General features: G+C 35.9%; 1 protein-coding gene across 46 annotated transcripts in view; it reads left to right on the top strand.

The window, feature by feature from the left end:
* Positions 1-20,662, top strand: part of SNAP91 (synaptosome associated protein 91) — a 155,515-nt gene that overhangs the window by 68,830 nt on the left and 66,023 nt on the right. For all 46 annotated transcript variants that reach the window (XM_078369676.1, XM_078369647.1, XM_078369657.1 and 43 more), the window contains one exon: positions 15,436-15,477. In XM_078369676.1, the coding sequence (XP_078225802.1) occupies positions 15,436-15,477 (42 nt within the window). The remainder of the gene's footprint in view (positions 1-15,435; positions 15,478-20,662) is intronic.

Genomic DNA, 20,662 nt, shown 5'->3' with positions numbered 1-20,662 from the left:
CCAAATTTCTTTCTGCAAAAAGATAAATTATGCCCAAATACCAAGAACGGATTATCTTATGGTTTTATTAAATCTTAGTGTACATTCATTCCAATTTCTCATTTGTTGTTGTACATAAGTAAGGAGCTGGCATGTAGCAGTCTGGAGTATACATTTCTCTAATCAGCATTACAAGTCTGGGCTCAAGGTTCCCATGATAAAAGTTCTACTTATTTGTCAATTCCTTCTGTCTTAACATGTAAAATTCTACTTTTTGTCTTACGTTAGCACAAGCCCAACTGAGGCCATTGAGAAAGAGATATACAGAAACCAGATGTCATTTTAAGAGTCTGTCTTTAAATAACTGGATAATAAATTTTAAAATTATTTTTATTTCAACATTATGATTAAGACTTTTCATGGAATGGATACTAACTTACAAAAATTTTTTAATAGAGTAAACATTAAACCACAATGGGACAACCATCACCATTTGTGTTTTCTTTCACACTTAAATCACATTGTTCATAATTTGAACACAAAATGTTTGAATACCAGTGTTGAGTGGTTGTTATGATTGGTTAATGTAGAAATTTTCAACAAATGTACAAATCTCTCTGTACTATACAGTACTCATGTAGTCTATCTGTGGATTCATATTCAATAGCCATCCCTTAGTTAGTACCATTTACCTGAGAGTCTGAAGAAGACTTCTAGAATATAATTTTCAAAATACAACTTTATTTATTGGTTATTTGGAAAATAGTAACAGTAAGTTGTCTGTTGTATTAAAGAAAAGGTAATGTAGTTGAACAATTTCTTTGGAATATTCAAATTTCTGAAATTCCTTGAAGTACAGAAAACTTACTCTGTCTTATATTCTTATTATGAAGTCTCCTATGGCAGACAAGTAAAATTTTGTAAAATAATTTTTACAGGTAAGAGATATTTCTGCTAAATACTCTTCTCTTTTATATAACCAAGTTATTCTTAGTTTTCTATACTAAGGTGGATATCAGAATCGTAGGAGTTACATCTCCCAGAATATTTGCATACAAAAAGTGATGAGTAACACACTTTAATCCTCTAATTATATTGTGGTTCAGAAGTTCAGAGCAATAAAAATAGCAATGTTGAGGAGAATTCCTAAATTGCCTCTTTTAACAGAATTATCCATTTAATGGAAATACATTGCCTTTTCTCAAAGTGATTTCAGTATTAGGGATCCCTAATATTTGTATTTTAAAAATCCCTCTTTCAGTGCCTTCTTAGCACAGTAGGCAGCAAGTCAGTCTCATAAAAATGCCTCTTTCATTCACATTAGTATTTTTAAATGGATCATCTAAAGTGGTGTTAAAATGTACAAATAAATAATACAGTTGCTTTAATTTATAATTTGTATAATTTGTAATAATATAAGTGGATTTAGGAAAGCATCACTGGCCAAGCTGTTCCTAAAGCCAGAGTTCATTAGAAGGTCAATTAGAAGGTGAACTCCAGAGAAGGAAGAAGATGGCCAACTAGACAAAGCCAGCAAATGCCTCTCCTACCAAGAGGAACCAAAATATCGAGTGAATCATGACATTGATGATTAACAAATCTTTTGAGAGAAAGTACTGAAAATCAGTAGAGGCAACACAGACACCATAGTAGAAGAGAGAGGAAGCTGGGAAGCCTGCTCAGAGACACCACATGCCAGCTGCAGTAAAATATGACCATAGTGCCCATCCCAAGGCTCTCCATCTTGCTCTGCAGTTCCTGTTCTCTACTGGCCAGGAGAGATCAGAGCTGCCATTGCTGTGGAACCAGGATGTATCTGATCCACATGCCCCTTCACCTGCTGGCTCCTCCCAAGACTGCCTGTCTGCCCACTCCCACAGGAGGATTTCCACAGCACAACCCCTGCTTCCCTACCTGAGTATTTTGCTGGGGGCCTGGAAGCAGTCCGGCACCCCCAGTGCAGCCACTGCTTTACCTCAATGGGCCAGAAGACCAATCTGCAGGCCCAGTTTCAACTCCCCAGGACTTAAGCACATTGCCCATGAACATCAAGCTAAGATCTATGGCCTGAGCTCAAGTTGGGGAAGAGCCTTCAGTGTCAGAACAAAAGAAGATTGTGACTTAGGTTCTTGTGCTGGTGCAGGTTTTTGTGCAAATGAAAGAGCTGCGTGTCTCTCCTTTCATAAGACCTGTCTGGGAATGGCATGGCTAGCCACAGCTTCTTTCACAGGGAGCCCTGCAGCCCACATCATCTGGAACAGCTCAGTTATCTGGGAGCAGTAAGCTTGGGACAAGTCTAGCCAGTCAGTATGCTCTCAGGGCAGAAACTGGAGGAAGACCTGTTGGTCAGAAGAGCACAAGCTGAGTGGGCCGCACAGCTGTCTGCCAGGCTGAAAAATCTGGGCCACAGGCACTTTTCCACTTGCATACCCATGATGCCATTTCCCTGCCCAGGGATCCTTCACCCCAACCCACTGCAACATCAGACCACAGTAGTCATATCCCACAACCTGCTCTGACACTCGTAAGCACAATACCTCACCTGCACAGAGTACATACTCTAAGATCTACCACATGCTGAGCATTAAAGCAAATCTTAATGAATTTTAAAATATCAAATCATAACAAGTATATTCTTAGGCCACAGCAGAATAAAAATAGAAATCAATGCCCAGAGAACTCTCAAAACCACACCATTACATGGAAACTGAACAACTTGCTACTGAATGACTTTTGGGTAAACAACAAAATTAAGGCAGAAATCAAAACATTCTTTGAAACAAATGAAAACAGAGACACAACATAACAAAATATCTGTGAGGCAGCAAAGGTGGTTTTAAGAGGAAGGCCGTTTTAATAGGAAGGCAGTTTTAAGAATTCGCCTGAGTTCTGGCCAAGCAGCTTCTCAATCAGTTCAAATTGTTACATAGTCCAGCTGGAGATTTCTTTCTCCCTGTGGCCTTTTCCCAGTGCTTCTGGCCACCCTCCTGAAGGACCCCTGTGAGGTCAGGCAAAAACAGAGACACAACATATCAAAATATCTGTGAGGCAGGAAAGGCAGTTTTAAAAGGAAAGTTTGTAGCACTAAAAGCCCACGTCAAGAGGTTAGAAAGATCTTAAATTAGGCCCGGCGCGGTGGCTCAAGCCTGTAATCCCAGCACTTTGGGAGGCTGAGGCAGGTGGATCACGAGGTCAAGAGATCGAGACCATCCTGGTCAACATGGTGAAACCCCGTCTCTACTAAAAATACAAAAAATTAGCTGGGCATGGTGGCGCGTGCCTGTAATCCCAGCTACTCAGGAGGCTGAGGCAGGAGAATTGCCTGAACCCAGGAGGCGGAGGTTGCAGTGAGCCGAGATGGCACCATTGCACTCCAGCCTGGGTAACAAGAGCGGAATCTCCATCTCAAAAAAAAAAAAGAAAGAAAGAAAGATCTCAAATTAATAACCTAGCATCATACATAAAGGAACTAGAAAAACAATAACTAATCCCAGAGCTAGCAGAAGAAAAGAAATAGCCAAAATTAGAGCAGAACTAAATGTAATTGATGAGAAGAGGGTATCATGTTGGATGGGAGGCAGGACTAGATTGCAGCTCCAACTTGGATGGACAGAGCAGCATATGGAGGCTCACTTCATGAATTTTTGCTCCAGAATGACTCCAGGAGTAAATTAGGAATCCTGGGAGGACCCATAGACCCCCCTGAAGAAAGCAGGTTGCTCCTATAAGACCCAGGATACACCCCAAATACTGTGAGTGTCCAAACTGTGTAGGTGGGAAAGGGAGATCATCTGTCCCTGAACACATGCCTCCACAGGGGAAGGCCTAGATAATAGGAGAAGATTTTGACCTTACCTGAAACTTAGTCAATTTAGAGAGCCAAGCGAAACACAGGGATAGTGGAAGCAATGGGAAAACCCTGTGTCCTTGCTGGGTCACCTAGCAAGGCATTTTTCTCTAGCCTCACAAGGGTCCTTCAGGAGGGTTGCCAGAGGCACTGGGAAAAGACCACAGGGAGAAAGAAATCTCCAGTTGAACTTTGTAACAATTTGAACTGATAGAGAAGCCTCTTGGCCAGAGCTCCCGGGAGGGCATGAATCTGGTGTGCAGATACTACAGGCAGGGGAAGAAGAAAAGCCATATTTGCTTTTGCAGCTGGGAGGTGGGTAATCTGGGACAAGTTCTCAGCCCTGCTTGCCCACTGCCTGGAAACTCACTCAGTGTTGTTGCTGGGAGGCATGTGGGAGTGAGATTGGTCCTTCGGATTGCATGCGAGCTGGGTGAGGCCTGTGACTGCCGGCTTTCCCCCACTTCCCTGACAATCTGCATGACACAGTAGAGACAGTCATAATCCTCCTAGGAACATAACTTCATTGACCTAGGAACCTTACCCCCACCTTTCACAGCAGCCATAGCAAGACCTGCCCAAGGATAGTCTCAGCTCAGACGTGCCTCACCTTGCTCTTGCGCAGTGGTGCTTCCCTACCGACCCTGGTAACTGAAGTCAAGGGCATTATACTCTTGGGAGTTCTCTGCCTCCTGCCTGTTCCTTCCCATGCTATCACAGCTGATGCTCTCTAGAAAGTGCCACCTCCTGGCAGGAGGCCAACCAGCACAAAAATAGTGCATGAAACCACCAAAGCTAAAAACCCTCACAGAGTTCATTTCTGCCACCTCCACCAGAACAGGTTCTGATATCCATGGCTGAGAAACCCACAGACAGTTTACATCATAGGACTCTGTGAGACAACCCCCAGCACCAGCCTGGAGTCTGATAGACTTGCTGGATGGTTAGATCAAGAATAGAGATAACAATTACTACAGGTCGGCTCTGAGGAAGCCACATCCATAGGAAAAGAGGAAGAGTGCTACATCAACAGATGACCCTGTGGGACAAAAGAATCTGAAAAACAGTCTTTAGCCCTAGACCTTCCCTTTAACAGAGCCTACCCAAATGAGAAGGAACCAGAAAGCCAACTCTGGTAATGTGACCAAAAAGGTTCTTTAACACCTCCAAAAACATCACACTAGCTCACCAGCAATGGACCCAAACCAAGAAGAAATCCCTGATTTACCTGAAAAAGAAATCAGGAGGTTAGTTATTAAGCTAATCAGGGAGACACCAGGGAAAGGCAAAGCCCAGTGTAAGGAAATCCAAAAAATGATGCAAGAAGTGAGGGGAGAAATATTCAAGGAAATAGATAGCAAAAATGAAAAAAAATCAAAACTTTAGGAAACAATGGACACACTTATAGAAATCCAAAATGTTCTGGAAAGTCTCAGCAATAGAATTGAACAAGTAGAAGAAAGAAATCCAGAGTTCAAAGACAAGGTCTTTGAATTGACCCAATCCAACAAAGAAAAAAGAATAAGAAAACATGAACAAAGCCACCACAAAGTCTGGAATTCTGATAAACAACCAAACCTAAGAATAATTGGTGTCCCCAAGGAAGAAGAGAATTCTAAAAGTTTGGAAAATGTATTTGGGGGAATAATTGAGGAAAACTTCCCCAGCCTTTCTAGAGACCTAGATATATAAATGAATACAAGAAGCACAAAGAACACCAGGGAAATTCATCACAAAAAGATAATCACCTAGGCACATTGTTATCAGGTTATCCAAAGTTAGAATGAAGGAAAGACTCTTAAGAGCTGTGAGGCAGAAGCACTAGATAACCTATAAAGGAAACCCTATTAGATTAATAGCAGATTTTTCAGCAGAAACCCTACAGGCTAGAAGGATTGGGGCCCTATCTTCAGCCTCCTCAAATAAAACAATGATCAGCTAAGAATTTTGTATCCAGTGAAACTAAGCTTCATATATAAAGGGGAGATACAGTCTTTTTCAGACAAACAAATGCTGAGAGAATTCACCACTACCAAGCCACCACTACAAGAACTGTTTGAAAGGAGCTCTAAATCTTGAAACAAATCCTGGAAACACATCAAAACAGAACCTCTTTAAAGCACAAATCTTATATGACCTATAAAACAAAAATACAAGTTAAAAAACAAACAAAACCTCAAGGTATACAGGCAACAAATAGCATTATTAATGGAATGATACCTCACATCTCAATACTAACATTGAATGTAAATGGCCTAAATGCTCCACTTAAAAGTTATAGAATTGCAGAATGGATAAGAATTCACCAACCATCTACCTGGCAACTTCAAGAGACTCATCTAACACATAAAGTCTTGCACAAACTTAAGGTAAAGGGCTGGAAAAAGACATTTCAGGAAAATGGACAGCAAAACCTAGCAGGAGAGGAGCTATTCTTATATCAGACAAAACAAACTTTAAAGCAACAGTAGTTTAAAAAGACAAAAAAGGACATTATATAATGATAAAAGTCTTCATCCAATAGGAAAATATTACAGTCCTAAACATATATGTACCTAACACTGGAGCTCCCAAATTTATAAAAACAATTACTAATAAATTAGTAATGTACTAGTAATTGAGATAGCAACACAATAATAATGGGGGACTTTAATATGCCACTTGTGGCACTAGACAGGTCATCAAGACAGAAAGTCAACAACGGATTTAAACTGTACCCTGGAACAAATGAACTTAACAGATATATACAGAACATTCCATCCACCAACCGCAGAATATACATTCTATTCAATAGCACATGGAACTTTCTTTGAGATAGGCCATATGATAGGCCACAAAATGAGCCTCAGTAAATTAAAGAAAATTGAAATTATATCAAGCACTCTCAGACCATAGTGGAACAAAACTGGAGATCAAATTCAAAAGGAACCTCAAAAACCATGCAAATACATGGAAATTAAATAACATGCTCCTTGATGAACATTGGGTCAAAAATGAAATCAAAATGGAAATTTAAAAATTCTTCAAACTTAATTGAAAGTAATGACACAACCTATTAAAACCTCTGGGACATGGCAAAGGCAATGCTAAGAGAAAAGTTTATAGCCCTTAATGCCTACATCAAAAAATCTGAAAGAGCCCATCAGACAATCTAAGGTCACACCTCGAGGAACAAGAGAAACAAGAATGAACCAAACCCAAACCCAGCAGAAGAAAAGAAATAACCAATATCAGAGCAAAACTAAACGAAATTAAAACAAAAAACAATACAAAAGATAAATGAAACAAAAAGCTTGTTTTTTGAAAAGATAAATAAAATTGATAGACCATTAGGAAGATTAGCCAAGAAAGGAAGAGAGAAAATTCAAATAAACTGAATAAGAAATGAAACAGTAGATATTACAACTGACACCACAGAAATACAAAAGATTATTCAAGGTTACTATGAACACATTTACACACATAAACTAGAAAACCTAGAAGAGATGAATAAATTCCTGAAGAGATACAACCCTCCTAGCTTAAATCAGGAAGAATTAGATAACCTGAACAGACCAATAATAAGCAGCAAGATTGAAATGGTCATTTTTAAATTGCCAACAAAAAAGTGTCCAGAAATAGACAGATTCATAGCAGAATTCTACCAGATATTCAAAGAATTGGTATCAATCCTATTGACACTATTCCACAAGATAGAGAAATAAGGAACCCTCCCTAAATCATTCTATGAAGTCAGTAGCATCCTGATACCCAAACCAGAAATAGACATTAAAAAAAAAAAAAACCTACAGACCAATATCCCTGATTAACGTAGATGCTAAAATCCTTAACAAAATACTAGCTAACTGAATTCAACACTGTATATATATATATATATATATTTTTTTTTTTTTTTTTGAGGCGGAATTTCGCTCCTGTTACCCAGGCTGGAGTGCAATGGCCTCCTGGGTTCAGGCAATTCTCCTACCTCAGCCTCCTGAGTAGCTGGGATTACAGGCACACACCACCATGCCCAGCTAATTTTTTTTATTTTTAGTAGAGACGGGGTTTCACCATGTTCATCAGGATGGTCTCGATCTGTTGACCTCGTGATCCACCCACCTCGGCCTCCCAAAGTGCTGGGATTACAGGCTTGAGCCACCGCGCCCAGCCCCAACAATATATTAAAAAGATAATCCACCATTATCAAGTGGACTTCATACCAGGGATGCAGAGGTGACTTAACATAGCACAAGTCAATAAATGTGATATACTATATAAACAGAATTAAAAACAAAAATCACATGATCATCTCAATAGATGCCGAAAAAGCATTTGACAAACTCCAGCATCCTTTTATGATTAAAATTCTCACCAAAATCAGCATCTGAGGGAATAATTCAATATAATAAAAGCCATCTATGACAAACACACAGCCAACATAATATTGAATGGGGAAAAGTTGATAGCATTCCTCTGAGAACTGGAACAAGACAAAGATGCCCACTCTCACCACTCCTTTTCAACATAGTACTGGAAGTCCTAGCCAGAGGAATCAGACAAGAGAAATAAATAGCATCCAAACTGGTAAAGAGGAAGTCAACCTGTTGCTGTTTTCTGATGATATGAATTGTTTACCTCAAAAACTCTAAAGACTCTTCTAGAAGGCTCTTAGACCTGATATAAATGCAATTAAGTTTCTGGATACAAAATTAATGTACACAAATCAGTAGCTCTGCTATACACCAACAGCGACCAGGCCGAGAATCAAATCAAGAACTCAATCTCCCTTTTTTTTTTTTTTTGAGACGGAGTTTTCCTGTTACCCAGGCTGGAGTGCAATGGCACAATCTCGGCTCACCGCAACCTCCACCTCCTGGGTTCAGGCAATTCTCCTGCCTTAGCCTCCTGAGTAGCTGGGATTACAGGCACACGCCACCATGCCCAGCTAATTTTCTATATTTTTAGTAGAGACGGGGTTTCACCATGTTGACCAGGATGGTCTCAATCTCTTGACCTCGTGATCCACCCACCTTGGCCTCCCAAAGTCAACCCCTTTTATAATAGTTGCAAAAAAATAAAATACTTAGGAATATACCTAACCAAGGAAGTGATAGACATCTACAAGAAAAACTACAAAACACTGCTGAAAGAAATTATAGACAACACAAATGAAAGCACATCCCATGCTCATGGATGGGTAGAATCCATATTGTGAAAAATGACCATACTGCCAAAAGCTGTCTACAAATTCAATGCAATTCCCATCAAAATCCCACCATTATTTTTCACAGAATTAGGAAAAAAAATTCTAAAATTCATGTGGAACCAAAAAAGAGCCTGTATAGCCAAAGCAAGACTAAGCAAAAAGAACAAATCTAGAGGCATCACGTTACCTGATTTCAAACTACACTATAAGGCCATAGTCACTAAAACAGCATGGTACTGGTCACATAGACCAGTGGAACAGAACAGAGAACCCAGAAATAAACCCAAACACTTACAGCCTACTGATCTTCAATAAAGCCAACAAAAACAAAGTGGGGAAAGGACACCCTTTTCAACACATGGTGCTGAAATAATTGGCTAGTCACATGTAGGAGAATGAAACTGGATCCTAATCTCTCACTATATATAAAAATCAACTCAAGATGAATTAAGGACTTAATCTAAGATCTAAAACTATAAAAATTCTGGAATATAACTTTGGAAAAACTCTTCTAGACATTGGCATAGGCAAGGTCTTCATGACCAGGAACCCAAAAGCAAATGCAATAAAAACAAAGATACATTTCTGAGACTTAACTAAACCAAAGAGCTTTTGCAAGGCAAAAGGAATTGACAGCAAACAGATAACCCTCACAGTGGGAAAAAAATGTTCACAATCTATACATCTGACAAAGGACTAAAATCCAGAATCTACAATAAACTCAAATCAGCAAGAAGAATAAAACAATTACATCAAAAAGTGGGCTAAGGATATAAATAGACAATTCTCAAAAGAAGATAACACAAATGGCCAACAGCCATGTGAAAAAACATGCTTAACTTCACTAATGATCAAGGAAATGCAAATCAAAACCACAATTCAATACCATCTTACTCCTGCAAGAATGGCCATAATCAAAAAATCAAAAAACTGTAGATATTGGCATGGATGTGGTGAACAGGGAACACTTCTACACTACTGGTGGGAATGTAAACTAGTATAGCCACTATGGAAAACAGTGTAGAGATTCCCTAAAGAACTAAAAGTAGAACTAACATTTGATCCAGCTGTCCCACTACTGGGTATCTACCTAGAGGAAAAGAAGTCATTATGCAAAAAAGATACTTGCACACAAGTTTATAGCCGCACAATTCACAATTGCAAAATCCTGGAACCAACCCAAATGGCTACCAATCAATGAATGGATAAATAAACTGTGGTGTATATATACAATGGAATATAACTCAGCCATTAAAAGGAATGAGTTAATGGCATTCACAGCAACCTAGATGAGATTGGAGACTATTATTCTAAGTAAAGTAACTCAGGAATGGAAAACCAAACATCATATGTTCTCACTCATAAGTGGGAGCTAAGCTATGAGGATGCAAAGACATAAGAATGACATAATGGACTTTGGGGACTCAGGGGAAGGGTGGAAAGGGAGTGAGGGATAAAAAACCACAAATAGGGTGCAGTGTATAATTCTCGTGTGATGGGTGCTTCAAAATCTCACAGATCACCACTAAAGAACTTACTTATGTAATCAAACACCATTTCACCTATTTCCCAATAACTTATGGAAATTAAATAAGTAAATGGAATTGACACCACCCCCCAAAACATACAAAGAATCAGTGAAATTAAAAAAAAAAGACTGATCCACCACTAGCTAGATTAACACAAAAAGAGAGAAGACCCAGATAAGCAGTCATACATGACAAAGGTGACGTTACAAATGATCCCACAAAAATAGAAAAAAATCCTCTAGACTACTATGAACACCTCTATGAACACAAAGTAGAAATCTAGAGAAAATGGATAAATTTCTAGAAATGCACAACTTTTCAGGATTGGACCAAGAAGAAATTGAAAGTCTGTTATTGGTCTGAAAGAACAATAACAAGTTCTGCAACTGACTTCAGTAGTAAAATACCTACTAACCAATAAAAGCGTTGGGCCAAATGGATTCACAGCTAAATCCTACCAGGTGTAAAAAGAACACTGGTAGCAATCCTACTGAAACTATTTCAATAAATTGAGAATGGGGGGATTCCTCTGTAACTTATTCTTTGAAACCAGTATCATCCTGATACTAAAATCTGGCACAGCCACAACAAAAAAATGAAAACTACAAGCCAATATCCTTGACAGACATAGATACAAAAAATCCTCAACAAAATAATAGCAAACTAAATCTAGCAGCACATCAAAAAGTTGATTCACCACAGTCAAATGGGATTTATTTCTGGGATTCAAGGTTGGTTCAACATATGCAAAACAATAAATGTAATTCACCACATAAACAATTAAAAACAAAAACCACGTAATCATCTCAATAGATGCAGCAAAAGCTTTCTGTAAAATCTAACCTCCCTTTGTGATACAAGCCCTCAACAAATTAGACATTGTAGGAACTTACTTCAAAATAACAAGAACTATCTGTGACAAACCCATAGCCACCATCACACTGAATGAGCAAAAGCTGGAAGCATTCCCTTTAAGAACTAGAACAAAACATGGATACCCACTCTCACCTACTCTTCAGCATAATACTGGAGTCAGGAAAGAGAAGGAAATGAAAGAAATCCAAATGGAAAAGAGGAAGTCAAACTATCACTCTTTTGCTGAGATACTATTCTATTCCTAGAAAATCCTCAAGACTCCATCAAGAAACTCCTAGACCTGATAAACAACTTCAGTAAAGTTTTAGGATACAAAGTCTACCTACAAACATCAAAATCAATAGCATTTCTATGCACCAGTAACTTTCAATCTGAGAACCCAAATCAAGAATGCAATCCCATTTACAATAGCCACAAGAAATTAAAAATCTAGGAATACCTCTAACGGAGGAGATAAAAGATCTCTACAATGAGGACTACAAAACACTACTGGAAGAAATGACAGATGACATAAACAAATGGAAAAACATCTAATGCTCATGAATTGGAAGAATCAATATTGTTAAAATGGCTCTACTGCCCAAAGCAAATCTGTAGATTCAATGCTATGTCTATCAAATTATCAATGTCACTTTTTCACAGAACTAAAAGAAATTACTATAAATTTTTATGAAGCCAAAAAAGAGGTGGAGTAGCTGACGCAATCTTAAGCAAAAAGAACAAAGCCAGAGTTATCACAATACCTGTCTTCAAACTATACTACAAGGGTATGATAACTAAAACAGCATGATACTGGTACAAAAACAGACACATAGACCAGTGGAACAGAATAGAGAACCCAGAAATAAAGCAGCACACCTACAACCAACCGATCTTTGATAAGTTGACAAAAATAAGCATAATAAGGGGAAAGTACTCCTTATTCAAAAATGGTGCTGAGAAAACTGGATAGCTATATGCAAAAGAATGAGACTGGATTCCCTACCTATCACCATATACAAAAATTAACTAAAGATGAATGAAAAGACCACAAACTATAAAAATGCTAGAAGGAAACTTAGAAAATACCCTTCTGGACATTGGCCTTGGCAAAGAATTTATGACCAATCCCTCAAAAGCAATTGCAACAAAAATTAAAATTGACAACTGAAGCCTGTTTAAAGATCTGCACAGAAAAAGAAACTATTAGCAGAGTAAACAGACAACCTACAGAATGAGAGAAAATATTCATCACCTTTGTGTCTGACTAAGGAATCTATACAGAACTTAAACATATCAACAAGAATAGAAATGAATGGATAAATAAACTGTGGTGAATATACACAAAGGAATATAACTCAGCCATAAAAAGGAATGAGATAATGGCATTCACAGCAACCTAGATGAGATTGGAGACTATTATTCTAAGTAAAGTAACTCAGGAATGGAAAACCAAACATCATATGTTCTCACTCATAAGTGGGAGCTAAGCTATGAGGATGCAAAGACATAAGAATGACATAATGGACTTTGGGGACTCAGGGAAAGGGTGGAAAGGGAGTGAGGGATAAAAAACTATAAATAGGGTGCAGTGTATACTTCTCGGGTGATGTATACTTCTCGGGTTGTTTTTCAAGAAAGAAAAGCAACCCCATTAAAAAGTAGGAAAAGGGCATGAACAAACACATCTCAAAAGAATACATAAAAGTGACCAACAAACAATTGAAGAAAACACTCAACATCACTAATCATCAGAGAAATGCAAATCAAAACCACAGTGAGATACTGTCTTATACCCAGTCAGAATGGATATTATTAAAAAGCCAAAAAACAACATGTTGGCAAGGATGCAGAGAAAAGGGAACTACTAGTATACACTGTTGGTGGGAATGTAATGTAGTTCAGCCACTGTGGAAAGCAGTCCAGAGAGTTCTCAAAGAACTAACAATAGAACTACTGTTTGACTGAGTAATCCCATTACTGAGTATATACCCAAAGGAAAATAAATTGTTCTACCAAAAAAGACACATGCACTCATATGTTCATTGCAGCAGTATTCAAAATAGTAAAGACGTGGAATCAACCTAGGTGCCCATCAGTGGTGGACTAGTTAAAGAAAATGTGGCACATATACACCATGGAATACTATGCAGCCATGAAAAAGAATGAAATCATGCCATTTGCAGCAACATGAATGCAGCTGGGGTCATTATCCTAAGTGAACTAATGCAGAAACAGAAAACCAAATACCACATTTTTCAGTTGTTACTGAGAGCTGTCTTGGATACATGCATACAGATGAGAATAATAGACACTAGGGACTCCAAAAGGAGGTACAAAGGGAGGGAGTCAAGGGCTGAAAACCTTCCTGTTAGGTACTGTGTTCACTATCTGGGTAACGGCATTAATAGAAGCCCAAACCTCAGCATTACACAATGTACCTTTGTAACAAATCTGCACTTGTACCCCTGAATCTAAAATAAAAATGGATCTAAAAAAAGAAATTAATAAAAAATAATATTTGGTAGTACAGAAAAAAAGAAGGAAAATATGGAATTCTGGATTTAAATATTATTCGATCCAGAGAGATTAGGGCAAGTACTATCAGTGGTCTTTACAGCAAGTGATTTTGCTTTCGCCTCTCCCCTACTCTCTTTGGTCAAAAGTATGGCATCTGGAGATTTTTTTTTGCTATCGCACTGGAGAGGGTGGTTACTAGTATCCTGTTGGTAGATGCCAGGATGCTGCTAAACATCCTACAATTCACAGGAAAGCCCCCAACAAGAATTGTTCTTCCCAAATGCCAATCGTGCCAAGATGGGGAAACCTGCTGTAGACATAGAGAAGAAAAAGGAAAGAAGGTAGTTCAGCATTTGACGCACAAATGGACTTTCTGATAGCCAGTTTGCTTTATTGTCTTTATAGCAGCCCAGCACTTTTGCTTCATGTATTTACTTCTACATTTCCATCAGTATAATCAAAGCTCTTCATTTCTCAGAGAGAGATACTTTGGCTTAACCCACTTTGTTTCTTTGAACCTCAATTTCACTATTTATATAAAATGATACATGTGATTTGTGTTTTTTCCCAAGTTTTTACTTTGAATAATTTTCAAACCTGCAAAAGAATTGCAATATAATAAACAAATATGGTCTCTTCATTGATTCACTTTTATTAATTTTTTTCATATTTGCTTTTCCTCCCCTCTCTCTTTATCTGCCCCTACCTACATGCTAACAAAATTAACAATATGTTTTTATCTGGTAATTTCACTTCTACAAGTATGTCATACAGATATGTACACACAGGTGCAAAATGGTATGTGCAGCACTGTTTGCAATGGCAAGAGATTGAAAGCAACTTTAATGTCCATTAATAAATTACTAATTAAATTATAGGACAAGAAAGTTCTATGAAGCTGTTTATTAAATGAGAACATTCTGTGTGTTGATATAGATATATCTCTAAAATATATTTTCAAGTGAAAGATGAAATTTCCTGTATATAATATGCTATTATTTGTATAGTAATGGGGAAATGAGTATATATATATAATTTCCTATTTCCTTGAATATACATAAAGAAACTCTGAAAGGATATATAAGAAACTAACAAAGTTAGGTCTGTGGGAGAAAGGGTGGAAATTATACTTTGAATGAGTTTTAACTAAATGAACATTCCCTATCCAGAAGCTGGGCATAATTAACTAAATTTAATCTAAGCAGTGTTTTACATTTTCAGCTTCTATTAACTAAGGAGGATACCATTACATTTTATGCTTCAATTTATTGTCATTTCTTTCTGGATTCTAGTAAAATTCTAGACATTTGTTGTATCTAGCTATATTAATGAAATTATTGCTCTATTACATCGAGTAAAAAACTGCCTAAAAAGTACATGTTCGAAGTAAGAGTAATATGTAAAATAATTCATGTACCTCAATATTGAGCTGTTTTAACTATTTATGTAGGTGATCATCTATTAAATGAAAAAAATAATTTTAAAAAATTCTAATTTCTAATTTTTTAAATCCACAGCAAGTTGGTATTGATAAAGGTGACATTCCTGACCTCACACAGGTAAGCAACTCTCTCAGTGGAAGATGCATGAGGTTATTAACCCATATATTGTCACAAATAGGCATAGTCTTGTAAGAATGTCATACATTTTTAATTTAGGCCAACCAACTTTCTTGGAAATTATTCTACCTTACTTATTTTTTCTAGCTATTGAATATATTTCTGGAGGTAATAGGAAGACTTGCTTACTCATATGATACAGTTTCTTATTTAAAGGCAACTGAATTTAGTAAATGAACTCATCTTTTCATTTTAAACCTGATCAAAAGGAAACCTTGAATAATGTTAATAAAAGTACTTTAGCTATGAAAGTAGCTTTAGCTACTTGTAGGCCTGATAATCAAAATATTAGAACTTTTCCTCCTGCTTGTCTTCCTAGTTTCTAACATGTCCCAGATATGAAGAAAGACTATGAATAGGGAAAACTCTGATGTCACGGTTTAACTACTTGTTTCCCCTATGAAGTGAAGGCATGTCCGTGTATAAAATAAGCTTACAAAATAGTGGTAGATGAGTGACTGTTCTGGAGCCCATCTAGTAAATAACAACAATAGAGAGGCTCTGTATCAATCACTTTATCTGTGAAGAGGGTACTTTGTATGGATCCTAATATATAGATTCAAGGTACAGCTTTATTGTATAACTTTTCTCATAATTGGCAGGAACTGTTTTTGCTAAGCACTCTATTATGGTAAATTTATATCTCAAACATGTTATCTAACTAGAAATAATGTTATATTGTAGAGATAACAGGAGAAAACATAGAGCTGCTATCTTATATACCAGTAATGAATATATGAACTTTCTGTCCTTGTAAATATAGTCATTATAATAGAAAAAATTGTTATAATGAAAGATATCCACTTTTTAATAGTATCAAAATGCATTAAATAATTTGCTGTCTTTATTATGCCTTGAAATGTTTCCATCTTTAAAACAGTATTAATCCTTAAATTTTTATTAAAAATTAGGGAAACTCAAAGAAATGATCTTCTGTATTTGTATTATTAAAATAACAATTAAATATCAAGAATACTTTATGAATAAAATTCACAGAGAAATTCAGAACATGGTAGCATTGTATTTTTCAGTTAAAAGTTGGGAGATAGTTCTTTCTCACAGACAGAATATTGGTATGAAATATTTCTGCTACTATGAGAAAATAGTGTTTTTTTGATGAGGCACATGCCTGAATAAGATATTGCAATCATTTTGGATATGGCCAAAAAATTAAGTGTGTCTAAAATACCATTAAAAATCTCTTTATTAGATATAGATTTATCTTTGTAAACTATAACTAAAAGCAAAGAAAATAAGTGTGTTTTCATTTAAACTAATCAGTTTTAGTAAAATTTATAGTACATTATAAAAAATAACCCACAAAAGTAATACATGTTAACTTTTAAGATATTAAAATATTTAACTCTGTCATTTAGAAGCTAATGAATAGCTTCTAGAAGTAGCAAATCATCTGTATTTCAACTCTGTGGACACCCTTACTGTAGAATAAAAGAGAAACTAGGCTCTCAGTTAAGAAGATAGGTTCTTATCTGTCACACTTAGTTTGAGCAGAGTCTGAAAGGAGACAAGGAAATATTCAAAGGACTACTTAAATTCCTTTTTGCTTTTAACATGAGACAATGGTAGCATATCACCGAAAAGTACATCATTGAAATCGTACACGTGGATTAAATTTTTAATGATACTGTAATAGTCATTTTGATTTTTATAGTCTCTCCCTGAAGAAGCCCAGAAACATAGTATTTTACTAAATGATTTAAGCTGTGTGTTTTCATAATTTAGGAAACAGAGACTCCTCCTTCAAAGAAAATAAAATCTTGTCCTGGGTCTATTAGGAAGTTTTCCATGGTGGAAATTCATCAGAATCTGTTAGCACTCTGTCCTCTGCTTTTGTTAGGACATTAAGCACCATATTAATTTCAATATTAACATTTATTTTTATGTGGTACATATACACCATGGAATACTACACAACCATTAAAAAAAGAGATCATATTTTTCTCAGCAACATGGATGGAGCTTGAGGCCAATATCCCAAGTAAACTAATGCAGAAACAGAAAACCAAATACAGCACATTCTCACTTACAAATGGGAGCTAAACACTGAGTATATATGGACACAAAGAAGTGAACAACAGACATGGAGGCCTACTGGAGGGTGGAAGGTGGTAGGAGGGTAAGAATTAAAAAATCACCCATCAGGTACTATGCTTATTACCTGAGTGATGAAATAATCTGTACAACAGACCCCTGTGACTTGCAATTTACCTATATGACAAACCTGCACTTGTACCCCGAACCTAAAAGATTTTTTAAATGGGGAAAAATATTTATTTTTAAATTACCTGTTTGTAGAAAAATTCCGCTAGTTCAATTTTCCTTGTACATTTAAATCCCAATACAAGAATATGATACGCTTCTGAAATTTCTTAATAAGTAACCTGTGGTTTCTTTTGGGGTTGTGAGTGACATAGAGCTAAATACCCTTCTTTATTCTAATGTAGAGCCCCTAGGTCTAATGGAAGTCTCTAACTAAACTGAGGATATAGACCTCTGACAGTTATGATTACCTCTGAGTTAGCATGTGAATTCTTCTGGGGTTAGTCCTTTAGACAGTGTTTCATCCTTGAAACCAGGATTAATCTACAGATGGGTTAGAAGTACCAGGTTATACAGATTTGGATCTACTCTTCTAAGATTAGCTTCTGCTCTCTACCAGGCTTGTCTGTGGCCACCACAGCCACTCAATCTAGCCATGGTAATGAACAAAAATACCTGTCAGAAGAGAGTGTTAAAGAAGAAACACAGACCAGAAGGGCTTCCTACTGGGAGTAGGAATAGAATGCTCGTAACTTAAAAAACGATTAGAATTCCTCTTGAAGCAAAATGGAATGGAGGAATTTCATGAATGTCTTTATGAATTTAGTGTATATCTTTTAGGTTAGAAACTGTACATTAAACATGAATGCGATCATCTGTAACCCTTTTAAAATTATGCACATAATATCATAATTATTACATTTAAATTATTCATGAATATCAATGAAATTTTTAAGGACATTCAAAAATAACTGTTTTGGGTAAGAACTGAATATATCAGAACTGAAATATTTCTCCTCTGCACTTTCAAATGGTTTCTTAGATCTAATGTTAAAAATTTGAATGATCTTTTGATTGCTTTTTTAAAATTTGGTTTTAATGATGCTCTATAATCTATAGCATCTAAATTGTAGATGAATGCTTTCTTTTGGAGACTGGGCTCACAATCAGCTATGAATTTGTTCCAAGAAAATAATTTTTAATATTATTTCCTGTTTGTGTCATATGTGCATTCCAAATGTAAAATATCTTCATTTATGAAAAAAATCTTAGGTTTTGATGTCAGGAATTCTGGTTGATATGAAAACTACCAGTAAAGAAAGGTCTCCTTTTAAGGACCATACAACTGATGAGTCGGCAACCATGATATGTTTGTTATCTATTAGCTTTCACAGGCTGACTCTTGTTCTTTGGACTGGTGCTCTCATCTGATTGGTCTACTGACTGTGGCATTTTTTAAAATAAGCAACCGTAGAGCCTGCTAATTATATTTTGTTATATTGAATTCCTTTTACAACAGCAGAGGCATTCTCAAAGTTTTGCTCCTTGGAAGTTTAAGAGGTAGTTTTTTCACTAATTTTCTACTGCATGCCAGGATGTCCTTGCTGCCATAGATGCAGTTAGAAAGGCAGACATTCCTGCACTCCTGGATATTACTATCAAAGCACTTTTTTTTTCCAAAGTCATTTGAGGAATTTATTTCCCTTTGATTTCACATGTCCTTATAAGAAATATAAATGATGAAGCACTTTCAAGCCTCTAGGATGGAATGCTCCAAACTTAATTTTATGTGCAGTTTATTACTAAATAATTCCCTTTAACACAAAAGTCAGTTTGATCATCTTGTATTCCTTGATCAAATTTCTCTTTCAGCTGTTGTGATTTCTTTTATGACTGCTACTTAATTTTTCAATTTTCTCACTTAGTAAGAAGCTTTACACAATGGATGAAATGGTGAACTCTCTTCCTGGGTTTTTTGTTTTGTTTTGTTTTAGGTAACTAAGGAACTTAATAGGATAAAATATTACCTATTTTTGGTTATCCCGTATTTGTTGCTATTTTGTGACTATAAATAGCATTTTTCTTAGACCGTATTTTAAACTTAGGTTTAGCAAAAGAATCACTTTCTTTACTTTATATTTAACATTCAGAATATCTAAGTCTTCTAACTGGGAATAAGTTCTATGGCTTATTTTCTTTCCTTACTGCTATCCCAATTAAAAAAATAGAAATACGACAAATTTGTATGCCCAATCCTCCTAAAATCCATCATCATCATCATCAACAACATTGGCAATTAGTATGACAATTTTGAAGTTATCAGATGTGACTTCATCTAAAAATTTTGAAGCAATTTATACTTTTTCTTTTTAAGGTTACTGTGTACATTCTTTATTCAATGAGCATTTCTTTATAGTTTATAATCTGGTATCTAGAACAAAGTTTTCTGTATCTCTCTTAAAATTCATTTTTTAAACTTAGAAGTATAGTCTTAGTTGTAGTTTACTAAAATTTATTAAGTCCATATTCATCTGAGTTATATTTTAAAATCCTAATTCTTATAATTTTCTAAACATGTTATATCTCCCTGGTAATCTTTTTTTTTTTTTTAACTCTGTAGTTAAAGCTTTTAAATTAATGCTGACAGGGCTGTTCTTTTCTATCTTACCTTCATCATTTTGATCAAGTTCATATTTTGGTTCACTTAGTAATTTTTATATATCTAAATTTACATGTTTTCATTCATTTGGTAATTTACATTTATAATAATCATATCATTACAAGTATAATAATCACATAATGTTAAGATAGTTTACAACTCTATTGGTGAAATGAAAAATGAGTATTAAATAAAAGTTCTGAATTTTCAATATTATTTTTAATAAGTATTTTAATCTGTCACTAAAGGTATAGTGTAATAGATACCGTTATATGAATGTCTGTTAATTCTGTGAGTTCTTTTATCAGTTAGCATAGTTACTTGATTATCTTTAAAATGTCTTTCCAAAATTAATTTCACATTAATTTAAAGAAAAATTGTTAGAATTAAATATAAGTATAGTTA

The sequence above is a fragment of the Callithrix jacchus genome, chromosome 4 (genome assembly GCF_049354715.1).
Source record: "Callithrix jacchus isolate 240 chromosome 4, calJac240_pri, whole genome shotgun sequence".
Taxonomy (NCBI): Eukaryota; Metazoa; Chordata; class Mammalia; order Primates; family Cebidae; genus Callithrix; species Callithrix jacchus.
Note: the sequence above shows the minus strand (reverse complement) of the source record. Positions and strands in the feature narration are given on the sequence as shown.